Here is a 15,855-nt window from a genome sequence, read left to right on the forward strand (position 1 = left end):
CTATGTTGCAATATCAGTGGCTCTCAAACTTTTTCATGTCAAGGACCCCCAAAATGATATGTATTTAGCCGCCGACCCCCCCCCCCCCCATCTCAAAATATTTAGTTCCAGGGACCCCCAGAAGCAAAGATTTGAGTTACAAATGTTCGCTAACGCTTTATAAAATACATATTCAAAGATTTGCACAAATGTTCACGATTTTTCTAAAAAATTGCAGATCTACAAGCTCATAGCGCGGCACATGCATCTCTGACATGCTGACATGCATTATGATGCCCGCCTTGAGCTCATGTGTGAAATAAAACCTGAGTTATACTTAGTTGCATATGGGTGTGTCGCACCGGAAATCAGCTTTTTTTCCCCGGTGCATGACACTAGCATGTATGTATAAATCAGGCATAAAACACTAATAAAAAAGCAATAATGTTAGACCTATAAAAATATCTCTGCCTAAGGAAGAGTTTTGTCCTCTAAACGCATTGCCGGGTAGTGTGTAGATTATTAGCAATTTTTGTGTTCGTCTGCCGCCCTAAACAAACGTAAAAATAAGCTTATTTGAAGGCATTCAAACAATATTTTATATTGTGCATTGGATTTTTGCCTCCTTGGGAACCCATATAAGACTCTCCACTTTTTTTGTGTGACCTATTAATTCAAAATGTCAAAATCCACCCACATTTGTGATTCCTAGAGGATGTGAAAGTTGCAGCGGGGGTTCATTTTCACGAGCCAATCCTTCCTATTCATGAAGAATTAAAGTACCGTATGACTGTATCACCCCTGTTTGAAGCACCACAAAATACTACCATTGCACATTGTTACTTGAACATGTTTTGAATTAAAGACGCCTATTAGAGGACACTTATTCAAGTCATCACAGATTCCTTGTCTCTACTTTCTATTTTAAACTCCCTTTCTTTCTTTTTTTACTTTAAATTTTTATCCCACGATTTTGTAACCCTATTTTTTACACCCAGTGCCAATTGTCTATGTAATCCTGGGCACTACCTTCCCTCTGCCAACCTAGGGAGGCCAGGGCCGAGCTCATGCCTCCTTCAATGCATGAGAGCCAACTGACCTTCTTGTCACCTGACAGGGGAGAGTTTCCCTGGTTGGACGTAGCGCGTGGAAGGAACACGTTATTCCAACCAGTTCCCTTCCCCTCCATCAGGCGCCCCGGCTGGCCAGGGGGAGGCAGTATAGTGACCAGGATTACTGCATGTTTTTGTGAGGGTACCTACCCTAGGAGACACGGGGAGAACATGCAAACTCCACACAGAAAGGCCCTTTCACCAACCCCACCTAGGGTATGGGCACTGATGACGCGGAGGAGAGAACACGCCCCCAGCGCCCACAGCGTCCCCTGCGGGAATCGAACCCAGGACCTTCTAGCTGTGAGGCGACAGCACTACCGACTGCGCCACCGTGCCTCCCTTTCTTTCATCGTTGGCTCTGAGTTATTTCCTTGTGTGTGTGTGTGTGTGTGTGTGTGTGTGTGTGTGTGTGTGTGTGTGTGTGGGGGGGGGGTCTTCATCACAGCAAAAGAAAAAATGCATACACATGACCATACATGTATTTGTGTCTGTCAAAAGGATAAAATACAAAAAGCTGTTTATTTCCATCTAATTGTGGCCCTTTGAGTGCAAATGTGTATGTCTGTTTCTATCTCTCCCTCTCTGTCTGTCTGTCTGTCTGTCTGTCCTGTCTTTTTAATATATTTTCATAGACACCTTTATTCTTAATTAACGCATTAAGACCTGGAACGCATCTGTCACTTTTCTATTTGAGCTAAAAAGCATTATTTTACACTTTGGCTATTCAAAAATAGCAGATCTACAAGCTCATAGCGCTACGAGCGCCACGAGCTTGTAGATCTGCTATTTTTGAAAAATCGTGAAAATGTGTGCAAATCTTTGAATATACATTGTTTTAAAGCGAACATTTGTAACTCAAATCTTTGCTTCTGGGGGGTCCCTGGAACAAAACATTTTGAGATGGGGGTCGGTGGCCAAATACATATCATTTTGGGGGGTCCTTGACATGAAAAGGTTTGAGCACCACTGATATAGAAACATAGGTTTTTTCAGAATACTGTCGGGATTTAGAAGACATTAGTAAGAATCGGCCTCAGGCCTTAATGGGTTAAATGCATAGAAGGTTTCTCAAGCTGAGTTCCAATGCAACCATTCTGACAATGACTCACACAGTCAAAAGATCCAAGCAGAAAAGCTCCCCCACGCTAATTGCAATGCAACGGCCATCGCTGGACCCTTTCATTTTAACAGGCGTTAACATATTCATTGTATCCGTATGTACAGCAATACATCCCTTAACAGCTCTTCCCTTATTGGACCGTGGCCTTAGGTCCTTCGTTATGATTGGATGCTGACAAAAATAATAAATAAATAAAACAGCTATCCCCTCCACCCAGTCCAAAAGAGCCCCTCTCTTTCTAAAGGTCTGCTGGTGCATATTAATCCATTAAGACCGGGGAAATCATGCATCTGTGTCATTTTAAGATTTCTTTGGCTATTCAAAAAATAGCAGATATACAAGCTCAGAAACATCTTGAACATTTGTGCAAATCTTTGAATACATATATTTTTTTTTAAACAACATTTTTAACTCAAATCTTTGCTTCTGGGGGGTCCCTGGAACTAGATATTTTGAGATGGGGGTCCGCGGCCAAATACATATAATTTTGGAGGTCCTTCACATGAAATCGTTTTGAGCACCACTGATATAGCAACATTAGTTTAAAAAGATTAAGAAGACATTTTGTCAAATGTTTTACAAAATGAAAAACATACATTCAAAGATTTGCACAAAAACAAAATAGCAGATCTACAAGCTCATAGCGCGGCACTCGGTGCCGCGCTATGAGCTTGTATATCTGCTATTTTTGAACAGCCAAATAAATCAAAAAAATGACACAGATGCTTCTCCCGGTCTCATTGGGTTAAACAGATGAGATAGCAGTGCAGCGATCACATACATCAACTTCTGCCTTCTCCGCAACACTCTCTCCATGTTTACCACCTCATGCTGAAACTATAGCTATATACCTCTGTGACAACAAGAGAGACACAACGTCACATAGTAGTGCACACACACCAGTTGAGCCCAGCAGAGAGGTGACGATCGGTTGGGGGCAAGGGGGGGGGGGGGGGGGGCTCTGGGGGGCTTGTCACGGTGATGAAGACAAATGATGAGGCTGCATTGCTGTAAATGAGTGAGTCAGCCCTCCCCTTTTTCCGACAGACAGATAGACACGGACGGGGGGCCCTGCTCGAGGCTAGAAGGAGAGATGGATGGAGAGGAGAATTAACAGGGTTTTTTTTTGGGGGGGGGGGGTTGGGGGGGGTTGGTTCAACACACACGAGAACGGGAACTCTCCGCGGTGCTGAAGTCCCCCAAGGGCTGCTTTCTTTCTAAGGGGCCTCACAAGCCTTAGTCTCGTCTAAATCGCACATGATTAACCCTTTAAGACCTGAGGCGATTCTTTAAAAAAAATCTAAATCCTAACAGTTTTTGGAAAAGAATCTAAACATTTTTTTTTTCACGATTTTTCAAAAATAGCAGATCTACAAGTTCATAGCGCGGCACTCGGTGCCACGCTATGAGCTTGTATATCTGCTATTTTTGAATAGCCAAAGACATCTAAAGTGACACAGATGCGTTCCAGGTATTAATGGGTTAAAAGACAAACAAAAAGAACCACAAACGATCTGTATACGTCCTCACAACAATTCACTTTCTTATGTGAACAAAGTCGAGGAATTCGTCTGTTATGTTATTCTTGCCTTTACAGAAACCCACAGCAGGGGGTGGGGGGTGGTGGTGGCACTGTATATATGCCCAAACAAAACCTCAGGGACTCTTTGCTGAATTCCCTGCTACAACAGAGCATATCCCAAGTCAAGCTATTTAGCATTCTGATCACAGATCCAATACAGAGGCTCTCTCCACCGTGCAATTCTTTCGCAGCCCAAGTCCAAAGAGTTTTCTCATTAAAATACTTTGAATATCCCCCCAAACAGTGGAACTGGTTCCAAATATTCCCCAGGGACAATGGCATTAGGCTTGGCGCGCGCACGCACACGCACACGCACACTCACACACACACACACACACACACACACACACGCACACACACACACACACACACACACACACACAGCTACGAACACCAAACACTCACATGTGCACATGCACATCCACACATGCACACACCCACACAAGGCCTCACAGCGCTAAATGAGAGAGTGAGCCCAGCTCACAGCAGGTGGAGATTGCGTTGTCTGTTGGGGTATCTTTAATCTTTTCTCACATTCCTCAGAATGATTTTTTAATGCATTATTCATCCTTCAAACCTGGCAAGTTGTGTGGTTAATGCTGTGCCGGTTCAATATTATAGATATACACCATGTGATCAATTCTTAGACTGTGCATTGCAGATGACTTATCTAGAATCTGAATCATACAGTGACACATACAGTAGGCCTATATTAGATACTCTAATTAGTCAACCTTGATGTTCACAACACACATCATCAGCACAACAACAAGGAAATGACCACACCAGCCTCTCTGGTCAAAAGAACACTGTCACCAACCTGTTTCAACATAGCCAACGTTTCGTTTTAAAAGCCTGTAGAAAACTTTGAGCATATGGAGTCTCTGTCAGCTTCTTGTCAGTTGATTTTACATCTCAAAACACCGAAGCAGTGGCTTGAAGTTCGTTTTTGGTGCTTTTTTTTTTTAAATTTCACAGCATATTTAGGCGAAAGCTTGGGCTGAAGATAAAGGGCTCTTTTACTTCAAGATTAATCACACGGACAAGATGTGTAGCCTCTATTCGAATAGATTCCCTTTTCAGCCTCGACATGAAAAGATTATGCAACAGGTTTGCTGGTTTCAGAGGCGGCTCTGCAGCTAATGGACATCATTGCAACACATTGTAGAGATAGTGCCGACGGGGAGAATGATGTCACAAGTCCGTAAATAAGGGTCCTTTTCTCGGGCACTGCGGAGTCTAGGCGGGTGTGGTGACTGCATTAGTAAAGCGCACGATCCCCGCGCAAACACGCGAATATAAAACCCCCCCCACACACACACACACACACACACACACACACACACACACACACACACACACACACACACACATCCTATACAGTATAGCTATACAACATCACTCTTTGTGCGGTCCTTTCTGTTGTTAATGGCTTACCACCATCATCTTCATCATCGTCGCTTCTAGGCGCCGTGTAGCCTACGTGCCCTGAAGTTCAAATCATTAATCTGTTGCCACGTCCATTTACTAAATTGCCCCCGATCTCGCTTTGGTTTCGCTCCGACAGCCACAATAAGGTGCCCATCGATGACGGTGCGCCGTCAAGCGTCTCACCAAGAAACAGCTTGTGGGCTATTGAATAGCCTAACATCCACTGGACAGGTTGGATTGGATGTTTGAATTGAATAGCCCTACTACATCCACTGCCACGGTCCTATAAGAACAGGTTGGACGTTGAATAGCCTACATCCACCGCCACACACACACACACAGTCCTGCACAATGACGATCTGACATCTGCGCTCCATCTCACAACACCTTGGTATTCTGTGCACACCCCACTTTGTACCAGAGCATTCTGTCGATTTTCCTATAGATGCTGCTTTCCTCGGTAAAGCTCACTCTTCCCCCTCTCTATATGCGGGGTTTTCGAGCCACGCAGCAGCATGTCTGTCTAGTCTAGTGTCTACACATGAACAACAACGGCATTGAAACGATCAGGCTTCATGAAATATGCAGGTACGAAAAGGCAACTCGGGAGGAGAAAAAAAAAAGCAATACCCACGACATGATCATTCTCAAAGCACAAGCACTTTCATCATCATGCTCTCTCTCTCTCTCTATACACCAAAGGCACTGACCTCCCAGTCTAACGAATCCCACTCTTCGGTAAACATCCGGAGGATTGCTGCTGTTCATCCAAAAGCGTTACCGAGGCGCAAGCGGCTCTTCTACGGAACGACTGGGCGATGAGATGCCATTGCGCTCTTTTGGTATATTATCCTCATGAAATCAATTTTAATAGGAGACCGTCGATCGTCGATCCTCGTCGTCGTCAGAAGGTATTCGGCTGGGAACGCGCGGCGGCGACGACGAGAGCAAGTTGAAGCGAAGATGGATTAACGACGCCTTGCTTTACAATCGAACATTTCATTTGGTCGGCATAAGGTCGCACCCAATTAGTAGGAGCTACACCACTTGCGCTCGCAGGCGAGCAGCTACTGACAAGATCCTTCTCTCGAGCACCGTTTCCATTTCAGCTGCTGCTGCTGCGCTGCTTTTAGACACCGAAACACGCGCAATGAGGACCCCCATCTTAAAATGTGGTGTTCCGGGGGACCCCCATAGAAGCAAAGACTGGAGTTAAAAACCGTTCGCTTTGAAAAAAAAATTATAATAGGCTACTCAAAGATTTTTTTCACGATTTTTCTCCGTTCCAAAATAATTCCGTATAGGCGAAGGAACACACTCCGAAGCCAATGAATCCCATGGCGCATTAACATTAGCCCAATCCTTTTCCCTTCAGCCGAGGAACAATAAAGCGAGCTTTTTTTAAAAAGGTCCCTGCGTGGAGGAGAAGTGCTTGGCAAAGCACGTGACCCCCCCCCCTCTATTCCTTTGTGGGGAAAAAAAAGCATGCATTTGATCCATGTATAATAGGCCTGTAAGCAACAGCAGGGCACCACACTAACACTAACACCACACAGGGACATATATGGGTGATATATGGGTGTCATTCATCTCTCATCTCCCACCTTCCAGGGTGGGACCCATTTATGGGTCCCACCCTGGAAGGTGGGAGATGAATGACACCCACTGACACAGCCTTATAGCAGACCTTGTATTGAACTGCACTTTCTGTGCTTTGCTTTTGCAAACTGTTAATAAAGTAATCAATCAATCAATCAATCAATCTTGAATCAATCAATCATTCGATCGATCGATCAAAGGCCCTATACTGCCTACTCACCATTAGCACAGCAAAGTTGTTGTGGTGGGTGCAGTGAATGGTGGTGGTGTTGCCCTTGGAGCCGGTGATGTGGCAGCCCTCTGCCCGCCAGCCCCCGTGCCCATCCAGCAGGTCAAAGTCCCAGTAGGCTGCGGTGGGCTCGACACCCAGCGCGAAGTGCCTGAGAGCGATGCTGACGGAGTGCACCGCGCTGCCGAGGCTGCACCCATCTAAAAGCGACGAGACACACACACGCACACACACACACACACACACACACGGAACACGCACACACACGTTACCATTAGGGAAACCAAGTGGAACGTCTGTTATTAAGTGCCACATCAAAAAAAGACGCGTGGGGCATAAACGCACGCGCGCGCGCACGCACATGCACGCACTCGCGAGCGTGCACAGGCATGCATGCACACACACACACGACACACACACAACAAGGAGACACTTTATTCAGGCATTGCGCCAGTTACAGGTTATTAGAGTACCCAAAAACGCTCGCCCCAAAACACAGTCGCCCCCCCGGGGCAAATCTGGCAGTATGGCTATTCACCTGGTGTTCCTACGTAACCTCAGTAAAGCGGTGCCAAAAACCTATGACCTTATTCCTAAACGTAGCCTCGGTACAACTATGCCTAACCCTAAAAACTTATTTCTAACCTTAGCCTCAGTTAAAAGGAATATACATAAGAACCGCTGGTCCGCGAAAGAAATGGGGGCGAGCGTGTTTAGGGGCGAGTCTTCTGGTTCCCTATATGTTCAGTTAGGCAAAAAAAAAAAAAGAAACATAATAAAATGTCAAATAAAATGCAAACAAGTTGCCAATTTATTTCTATCGTGCATCTGTTAAATCTGGGTGTCATTACATTTTTCTTCTCCCAGTAGGCTAAGCATGAAATGTCAGAGTTTCATTATAATGGACTATAACATGGCATACACTGTGTCCAAAAATGGTGTGTTATAAACTGATAGAATTATGTGCGCGCAGGCTACTGTCCAGGCATGCATGTTGAGTCGCCATGCATGCAGTAGTAAAGCGTTGACATCACATTCACAGCATGCATGCATGATGATAAAAAATGGATTTCCTCTTCTTACCTAATTTGGTGAAAGCAACTGGTGTTGAGACGCTCCTACGTTTCCCGTCATCCGCCAGGTTGGACGAATTCCCCGTGCAAGGAAACAGCTTCCCATTGCGAAACACAATGAACTGCAGCTTGCAGGTGGAGTTGTTATCAACAGATTGCAACGCAGAGGACGACACGGGCGGACCAGCAGCCAGCGGTAAATGGATGGAGGCGACCGAGTTCTGCGGATGATATGGAAACGAAAACGTCGGGTTATGAACGTATAACCCCCCTCGTTCTTTGGATATTACACGAGCGAGATATTCGCTTATGGGGGAGAGCGAATATCTGAGCGAGTAATATGATGGAAAAGAACATGGGAGATACAAATTAAATAATGTCACAAAAGGGATGCGCAGGATAAAAATAAAAAAGAAAACACACCAACAACAAGAGAGAACCTAACGGACTAAAATGCTTAAATTCTGCTCCATGACTGGAGGCGAGACCAAAAGCCAATCACGCTCTCGTGCGCCTATTCGGTCAGGCTCCCTGTTGCCCTGCCGCAGAGGTGGGAAATGGTTCTTACCATTTCAGCTGGAGGGCACATCAACACTGCAGCTTGATTTAAAGAGACAACCGGTCTGACTTTATCTTCCTTTCACCGGCGTATAGAAACACTAAACAGAGCCCCATTAAAAAAGAATCTTTTTTTTTTAGCAAGGTTTAGACTAGAGATGATGGTTTCTCGGTGAAGGGGAGTATTGTAAGCGTTCTGCGGAACCAATGGGATTAATTAATTGAGTTTAGGACTCACACACGCAAGTGGCACTTAACTCTGCAAGTTCAAGACTCCCACAAGTGCCACCATCAGCATGGAACACAATGTGTAAAGTTGCATACCAGGTGTATGTCCTACAGATTTATATTAATTCAGAATTTGAAACGTACAAAAAAAAAAGAAGAAAAAAAGAAATTCCACACAAATAAATACCATAACAGGGTTTCTGTAGCCTGCTTTCCGGGGGTGTCGAAAAGAAAGAAAGACCAAAAAATCATGTCATATTCCCATATGTGACTATTCTTCACTGGGGAAGAATTTCCAAATGAAGTCTGTTTCGTTCAGCTTTCAATCCGGGCAGAGCACCCCTCTAGGCTGCAAGGGAGATCAGCACTTTGAGCAGAAAGGGAGCAGTGCTTTCTGCCCTATATAGATGAATGTAGATGCCCATAAAGTGCCCTTACAGTTAATGGGTAGCTGCTTAGTCAGACAACCGGCGCAATCAATATTAGGGAGAAAGATAGCCAAATTTCTTAATCAAGTTAAACAAGTCCTCTCCTTTCGAGCTCCCCCCGTGCCAGCTACAGTGTGAGGGTGTTTGGTTTAATGTGGGTCCCCCTGGCACTGCCCGGTGCACTTCGGTCATTGTGGCACCCATGGGTGCTAGAGTCTGAAGGCTAATTATACTTTAGTTGAACAACCGCGTCATACGACAAAAACGACACAAAGACTGACGTATAGTTTAACGTACGTTGTTTCTGACTCTGTGTCAATTCACTATTGTTTTTGTGCTATCTGGCCCCTTGAATATCTCCCAGGGGTCACTCACTCTGTACATGACACACAGCATACTTAAGCACGATCCCCTTTTATGACTGTCGTGTGCGAGGCCACTGCCTCTTTTACAGCCTATAGGGTTTGTTAGCTATTAGTTTCTGCATTGACTCACACTTGAAAGGCTATCGATTTCCATCCTGCAGTGTGTGACTGTGTATGTGTGTGTGTGGCGGAGACAGAGAACGAAGGAGCAAAAGGGAGGAATGAAAGAGAGAGAGAGAGACTGATAGACTGATGGAAGTGAGAAGGGGTTTTAGAGGGAGGAGAGAGAGAGGTTATTCCATTGAGACCGGGAACGCATCTCTGTCATTTTGGTATGTATTTGGAATTGTAGATCTGCTATTCGTGAAAATGTGTGCAAATCTTTGAGTTACATATTTTTTTAAGCGAACATTTGTAACTCAAATCTTTGCTTCTGCTGGGGGTCCCTGGAACAAAATATTTTGAGATGGGGGTCCGCGGCCAATTTGGGGGTCCTTGACATGAAAAGGTTTGAGAACCACTGATTATAGCAACATCGTTTTTTTTTCTTCAAAAAACTGATTTAGAAGACATTTGTAGAATCCACCAGAAGCAAAGAAAGAAAAAGATACAAATATTCACGTTCAAAAATATATATTCAAAGCTTTGCACACATTTTCATGATTTTTCAAAAATAGCTTATCTACAAGCTGCCGCGCTATGAGCTTGTAGATCTGCTATTTTTGAATAGCCCAAATAAATCTTAAAATGACACAAATGATGCTTTCCCGGTCTTAAAGGGTTAAGAAGGAAGGAGGGTGGTGTAGGGGTTGGGGGGGAATAGGGGTTTGACTGAGAGAATCCCTGACTTGAAATTTATGTTGCATCGTTTTCTTCCGTCGACCGCTAGCAGTCTGTTTCCCAGAAGTCATAAAGGATCGAGTCATCAGGGATCATACAATACAATACAGTCAAATTTAAGCCCAGGTGTCAACACATACTGCAAACAGACAGGTGAAATGTAACCCTATATACTCAAGGATCCTGTGGCCATAGATGCAAAGTGACCAGCAATCCATGAGCTAAGAGATGATTTCAAAGTGTGCGGCGATAGCTGCACCAAAATAAATCCTATCTCGTATACATACATGCACTTCTCCTCCATCTCTCTTCTACATCTTTTACCCACTTTTTTATGCGGCACATCAAAAAAGGATTTACAGCCCAGAGGGCACGCTGTAAGCCACAAGGTCGCATTCCCAAGTAACCGTTTACATCCCATGCCGCACAACCTTAGAAAGCTGCATTTCCTCCACCCCAAAGCCTCTGGGGACCTTACACTTCAGAGTTGATTTAGCTGGACGTGCCTGAGCTGTCAACACACACACACACACACACTACGGTACACAATATCCACCCCAAAGCCTGTGCCCTTATGTCGATGTAGTATTCTGTTGTCTTAGTAACCATAATCACACTCCTTCCTCTCTCTCTCTCTCTCTCAGAGTCTCTCTCTCTCTCTCGTATATATATATATATAGGAATCTTTCTCCTTTTCTTACAGAGGGCATCCGCTTGAATGCCAGAAGTCACCTCCAATTTCTGATTCCCATGAGAGAAGATGTTCCATATGCTTTGCTCTCTGCCACCTGTATCCTCTACTACCGTCCTCTGCCTCCTCCCTCCTTGGTGCAAGACACCTCTGCCCCCCCCATATAGGAGCCCAGAGCTGTAGCAAAGACTGCCGTCTCCAAACAGCCCGCATGCAGGCCACAGCACAAAGGCACGCTTTCTTTGACCCACTGCAGCACCCGTAACATTACAGTATGCGCCATTAACCACAACCACTGTTCTTTTTACTTCAGGAGGGATAATGGGTTGAATGTGTAAGTGACAGTAAATAGAAGGGTTTAAAAGTAAGAGGCCCTACAAATGTTTATTTCACTGCCTGACCCAAAATTACATTAAGTATGCCACAACTCTGTTTGTTTGTATAACCCCCCCCCCCCCACCCCCTATTTTCTTCTCTTTCTTTTCGACACGGGAGGCATCTTCATGAAATTAGCTATGAATGAAATGAATTTGCCTCAAAGTGCATTTGACTAAGCCTGGTCCCCGGCAGAAATGAACTGCTGACGGGTACGGATGGGGATTTGCATAATTCTTTTGTAATCACTTACAGTGCTGTCACTCCTTAAAATGGTCAAAGGCAAAGTGACCATGGGGAATATATGCGTTGTTTCCCAGAGTAAACTAACAGGTGGCATTTCCATGTATATGTATTTTTTTTAGTTTTCATGGACCAGGGGCATGTGTAGCTGTGTTGTTTTTTTGCTGTCACGCACTGAATTTGACTGAAACAATTTACTCGACAACCCAACAAGACCTCTTCACACCTCTGCCGGTAGTTGGTGTTACACTTCAGAAAAACAGAAAGAAAAGACAGTTCCGCAAAATTGCCATGGATGCCCAGCTTAAAAGGACTTTATTTTTTTCTTTATTGAACATCATTATTTTGTAGTGTTATTATCACTACTTATTGGAACATATAAAAAAACAGGCCTATGTGGTTGCCATGCCAACAAGCATCTTGTTTTCCCTAGACAAGTTGTGTCATTTTTTTGCGGTGTGTGTGTGTGTGTGTGTGTGGGGGGTGGGTGGATTTCAAGGAGGAAATAACGCAGGCGCTTCAGAGAGACACAGCTCTGGATCAGCTGTCTCCTCTCCTCACTGAGCTCAGACTGAAGCTGTCAACACAGACGTGGTATGTGACTTCAAGAGAAACTTCCATGAAACTGCAACAGATGGAACAAAATGGCAATTAATTAAAAGTGTAATTTTTTAATAATGAATGCATTGTTTGAAATGTGTGCAGGAGCATTCTCAATATACGCGCCCACGCTTGTGGGCTGTTGATTAGGAGCCCAAAGCAGGCAGGTCTTTGAGACTGAACGTGAAACTAGTCTGGGAGGCATCACGAAAAGGGATCTTTCCCTGAATCAGCATTTAAAATGATAAGCCATCTAAGAAGTTGCAGGGTTATGAGTTCTTTCCCTGTGCAGTCTATCTACAGACAGACACACATTTCTGTTTATGTGGCATAACAGACTAATAACCATGAAAATACATATTTGGTCCATTACTAATTTAGAAACATGGTTTTAATCGAACTATTAAAGTTTGGGCTGAATGCTTAACCTGCAAGCGCAGTATGTTTTTGATGCATTCTTTGCCTTGCTATCCAAACACCTTTACAATCTGTATTTGTTTGTCTACTGCCTGAAAAGAGATACAGTACAAGAGTTTGTTTCATTCAGTCTCTGATACGACATCATTGTACTCTTGTATCAGCTGTATCAATCTACCCACAATGCATATTCCTGGGATTATGTGTACATGTCCTTGTGCAGACACTACAGAATGATGCTGGCCTATGGAGAAACATATGGATATATTCAAAAAACAATACATTATAATTGGAGACGTTTTCCCACAGCATGCTGACACAAAGGTGAGGTATTTGCTTTCTAACTTTGGGAGATCAGTGTGGGAACCTTAAGCCCGAGTTGTATTTCCTTTAAAGCCCAAGATGGCTTCTCCTCTGAGCTATGAGAAAAAAAAAACGTACTTCCCCAACATCCCAGTGTGTGAGTACTGAATAAAAGTTCAGTCGCTTCATTTAGTCCAACACCAATTCGTATTCATGTCAAAGATTACGGGAGTCCCCTGTCCCTGAGAGGCATTGACTCTGAGAGGCTTGTATCTATTCATTTATTCATTCATTCATTAAACACTTCATTACCTGATCATTCGGCAACAGGCGCGCTTTGAATTAAATTGAATTACTTACAACCACTCTGCTTGTGAACCCCCCCTCCCGACAGAGAGAAAAAACCCCGAAAAGAAACGAAGGGTCAGGGTCCAGAACATTGGGAATATATGAGAGGGCTCTGTGGGTCACTTGAGGATTTCACCCCCATACACACACACACACACACACACACACACACACACAGTCCTCTTGGATTCCGTCCAGCGCCTTTGCTTTACTATCAACTCCATTTTCTCTCCCCCACGCTGCTTCAAGTTGATATGGCCACAGGGCGAGGAGACAGGATTAATGGGAGGTCATTTAGTGCAGCAATAACAGTTGGCTATCACACAAAGTGGGTGTGCTATAGCGCTGCCTACGAGGTGAAAGAGAGCCATAACTTTGGATTAGGGCCGCCGGGTCACGTCCTCTCGGTTCGGGTTGGAATTAAAGTCATTCATGCCAATTCCGAGGGAGGTCACGCATTTGGGGAACCGAAGCTTTTGAAAAGGTTTATTTAAAAGCTGACAGAAGTGAAGCGCTCACAAGGGGGGTGAGCTGGACAAATTAACTCGAATGAAATAATTATTGCCGAAGCAATGCTACAGATTGTGACTTTCACCACCGCTTCTCCCCACGAGAGCTGTGATAAATCAACTGGCTGTAGAAGCATTCCCAAGCGCGCACGCACGCACGCACGCACACAGATAAACACAGACAAAAACATACACACGCACACACACACACACACGCACACACACACCAACAGCTGCATACAGAAAAATGCAAGCACCCGGGCGTAAACAAACACACATGCATGCACACACACACACACACAGTAGACACACACGCATGAGATTTAAGATCTGCAGCTCCCATCTCTCCCATGATGTATGGAGTATATTAGCTGCTAGTAATAACCGCTGAGAGATGTACACACACTCATGGCGCTTTTTTCCCCATTATGATTCAGTGGGGTAGTGGTGCTCTTCAAGGGTCTCCATGGTAACATGATTATGATGAAGCCACTGACCATATTCACACGCTGTGGCCATTTATTCTTACATCATACTGACGTGAGAAACAAAATGGCCACCGTGTGAACACATGGTACAGAATAATGTGAGTTAACTGTTCCTCTCTTGGCCGATGCTGTTCCTGATATATGTGAATGACATGTCATCGGCCTGCGACTGCAAGCTGTTCCTGTTCGCAGATGACTCGGCCCTGCTAGTCTCGGACAGGGACAGGCTGCAGGTTGAGAAAACTCTCAGCTCCGAACTCAACAAGATCTGCATCTGGCTCTCTGACAACAAACTTTCATTACACCTGGGTAAAACTGAATCCATCCTCTTTGGGTCCAGTCCTAACCTTAGCAAGGCAGAGAGTTTCACGATCAAAGTGGGTGATAATGTCATCAAAAGAAAGGATGAAATTACCTACCTGGGCTCCATCTTGGAGGCAAACCTCTCTGGTAACAAAAACGCCGAAAAAGTGATAAAAAATGTCAACCGAACAACACGCTATTTGTGGAGGATTGATCGCCTAGTCAGTAAGAATACTCTGAAGATTCTTGCAGGGGCCCTCATTCAAGGTCATTATGATTATGCATGCACTTCATGGTATCACAACACCTCCAAGGCCTTAAAAACAAGGCTCCAAACATCCCAAAACAAACTTGTAAGGCTACTTATTGGCCTCAATCACAGAACCCATCTAACCCCTGCTCATTTTGCTAGGATTGGATGGCTTAGGGTTGAGGACAGAGTACAGCAACTTGCTATGGGCCTGGTCTTCAAGATACACCACAACATTGGGATCCCCCTGTATTTGTCAAAATACTTCAAAAATGTTAATGAAGTCCATGATCATAACACCAGAGGCAGCTCCACTGATCATGTTCAACCCAGATTTGGCTCAACTAAGGGTATGAACTCATTCTCATGCTATTCATCAAAAATGTGGAATGCCCTACCAAAAGGAGTAAAGGAGTGTAAAACCCTACTCACTTTCAAAACTGCCCTAAAGATACACCTTCAGGAGGCTGCAATTCGAAAATGGCCCCTGTCTAAGTCTTAACCTACCCCTCCCTACCCCCCCCCCCCCCTCCTTCATTTTCCTCTTTTGAATATATATATATATTATTATTTTTCTCTCGTCATACCAGTAACCTGAAAGCTGATTGTATGACATTCTGTATAGTAGTGTGTATATCTGCCTGCCTCTTATATTTCATCATGATTTGTGTGCATGGGGTCCTCATCTTAAACAAGCGTAATGCTTAATGAGGGTTTCCAGTTTAGTAGACCTTGTATTGTGAATTTGTACTTCCATGTCCTGTTATGTACTGTCATGTAC

General features: G+C 44.4%; 1 protein-coding gene across 1 annotated transcript in view; it reads right to left on the bottom strand.

The window, feature by feature from the left end:
- adgra1b (adhesion G protein-coupled receptor A1b) overlaps nt 1–15,855 on the bottom strand; it is a 270,459-nt gene that overhangs the window by 85,548 nt on the left and 169,056 nt on the right. Inside the window, exons 13-14 of the mRNA XM_080450479.1 lie at nt 8,139–8,349; nt 7,047–7,255 (exon numbers count right to left, since the gene is read on the bottom strand). Coding sequence (XP_080306605.1) covers nt 7,047–7,255; nt 8,139–8,349 — 420 coding nt within the window. The remainder of the gene's footprint in view (nt 1–7,046; nt 7,256–8,138; nt 8,350–15,855) is intronic.

This window comes from Gymnoscopelus braueri, assembly GCF_963280865.1.
Source record: "Gymnoscopelus braueri genome assembly, chromosome: 14".
Classification (NCBI taxonomy): domain Eukaryota; kingdom Metazoa; phylum Chordata; class Actinopteri; order Myctophiformes; family Myctophidae; genus Gymnoscopelus; species Gymnoscopelus braueri.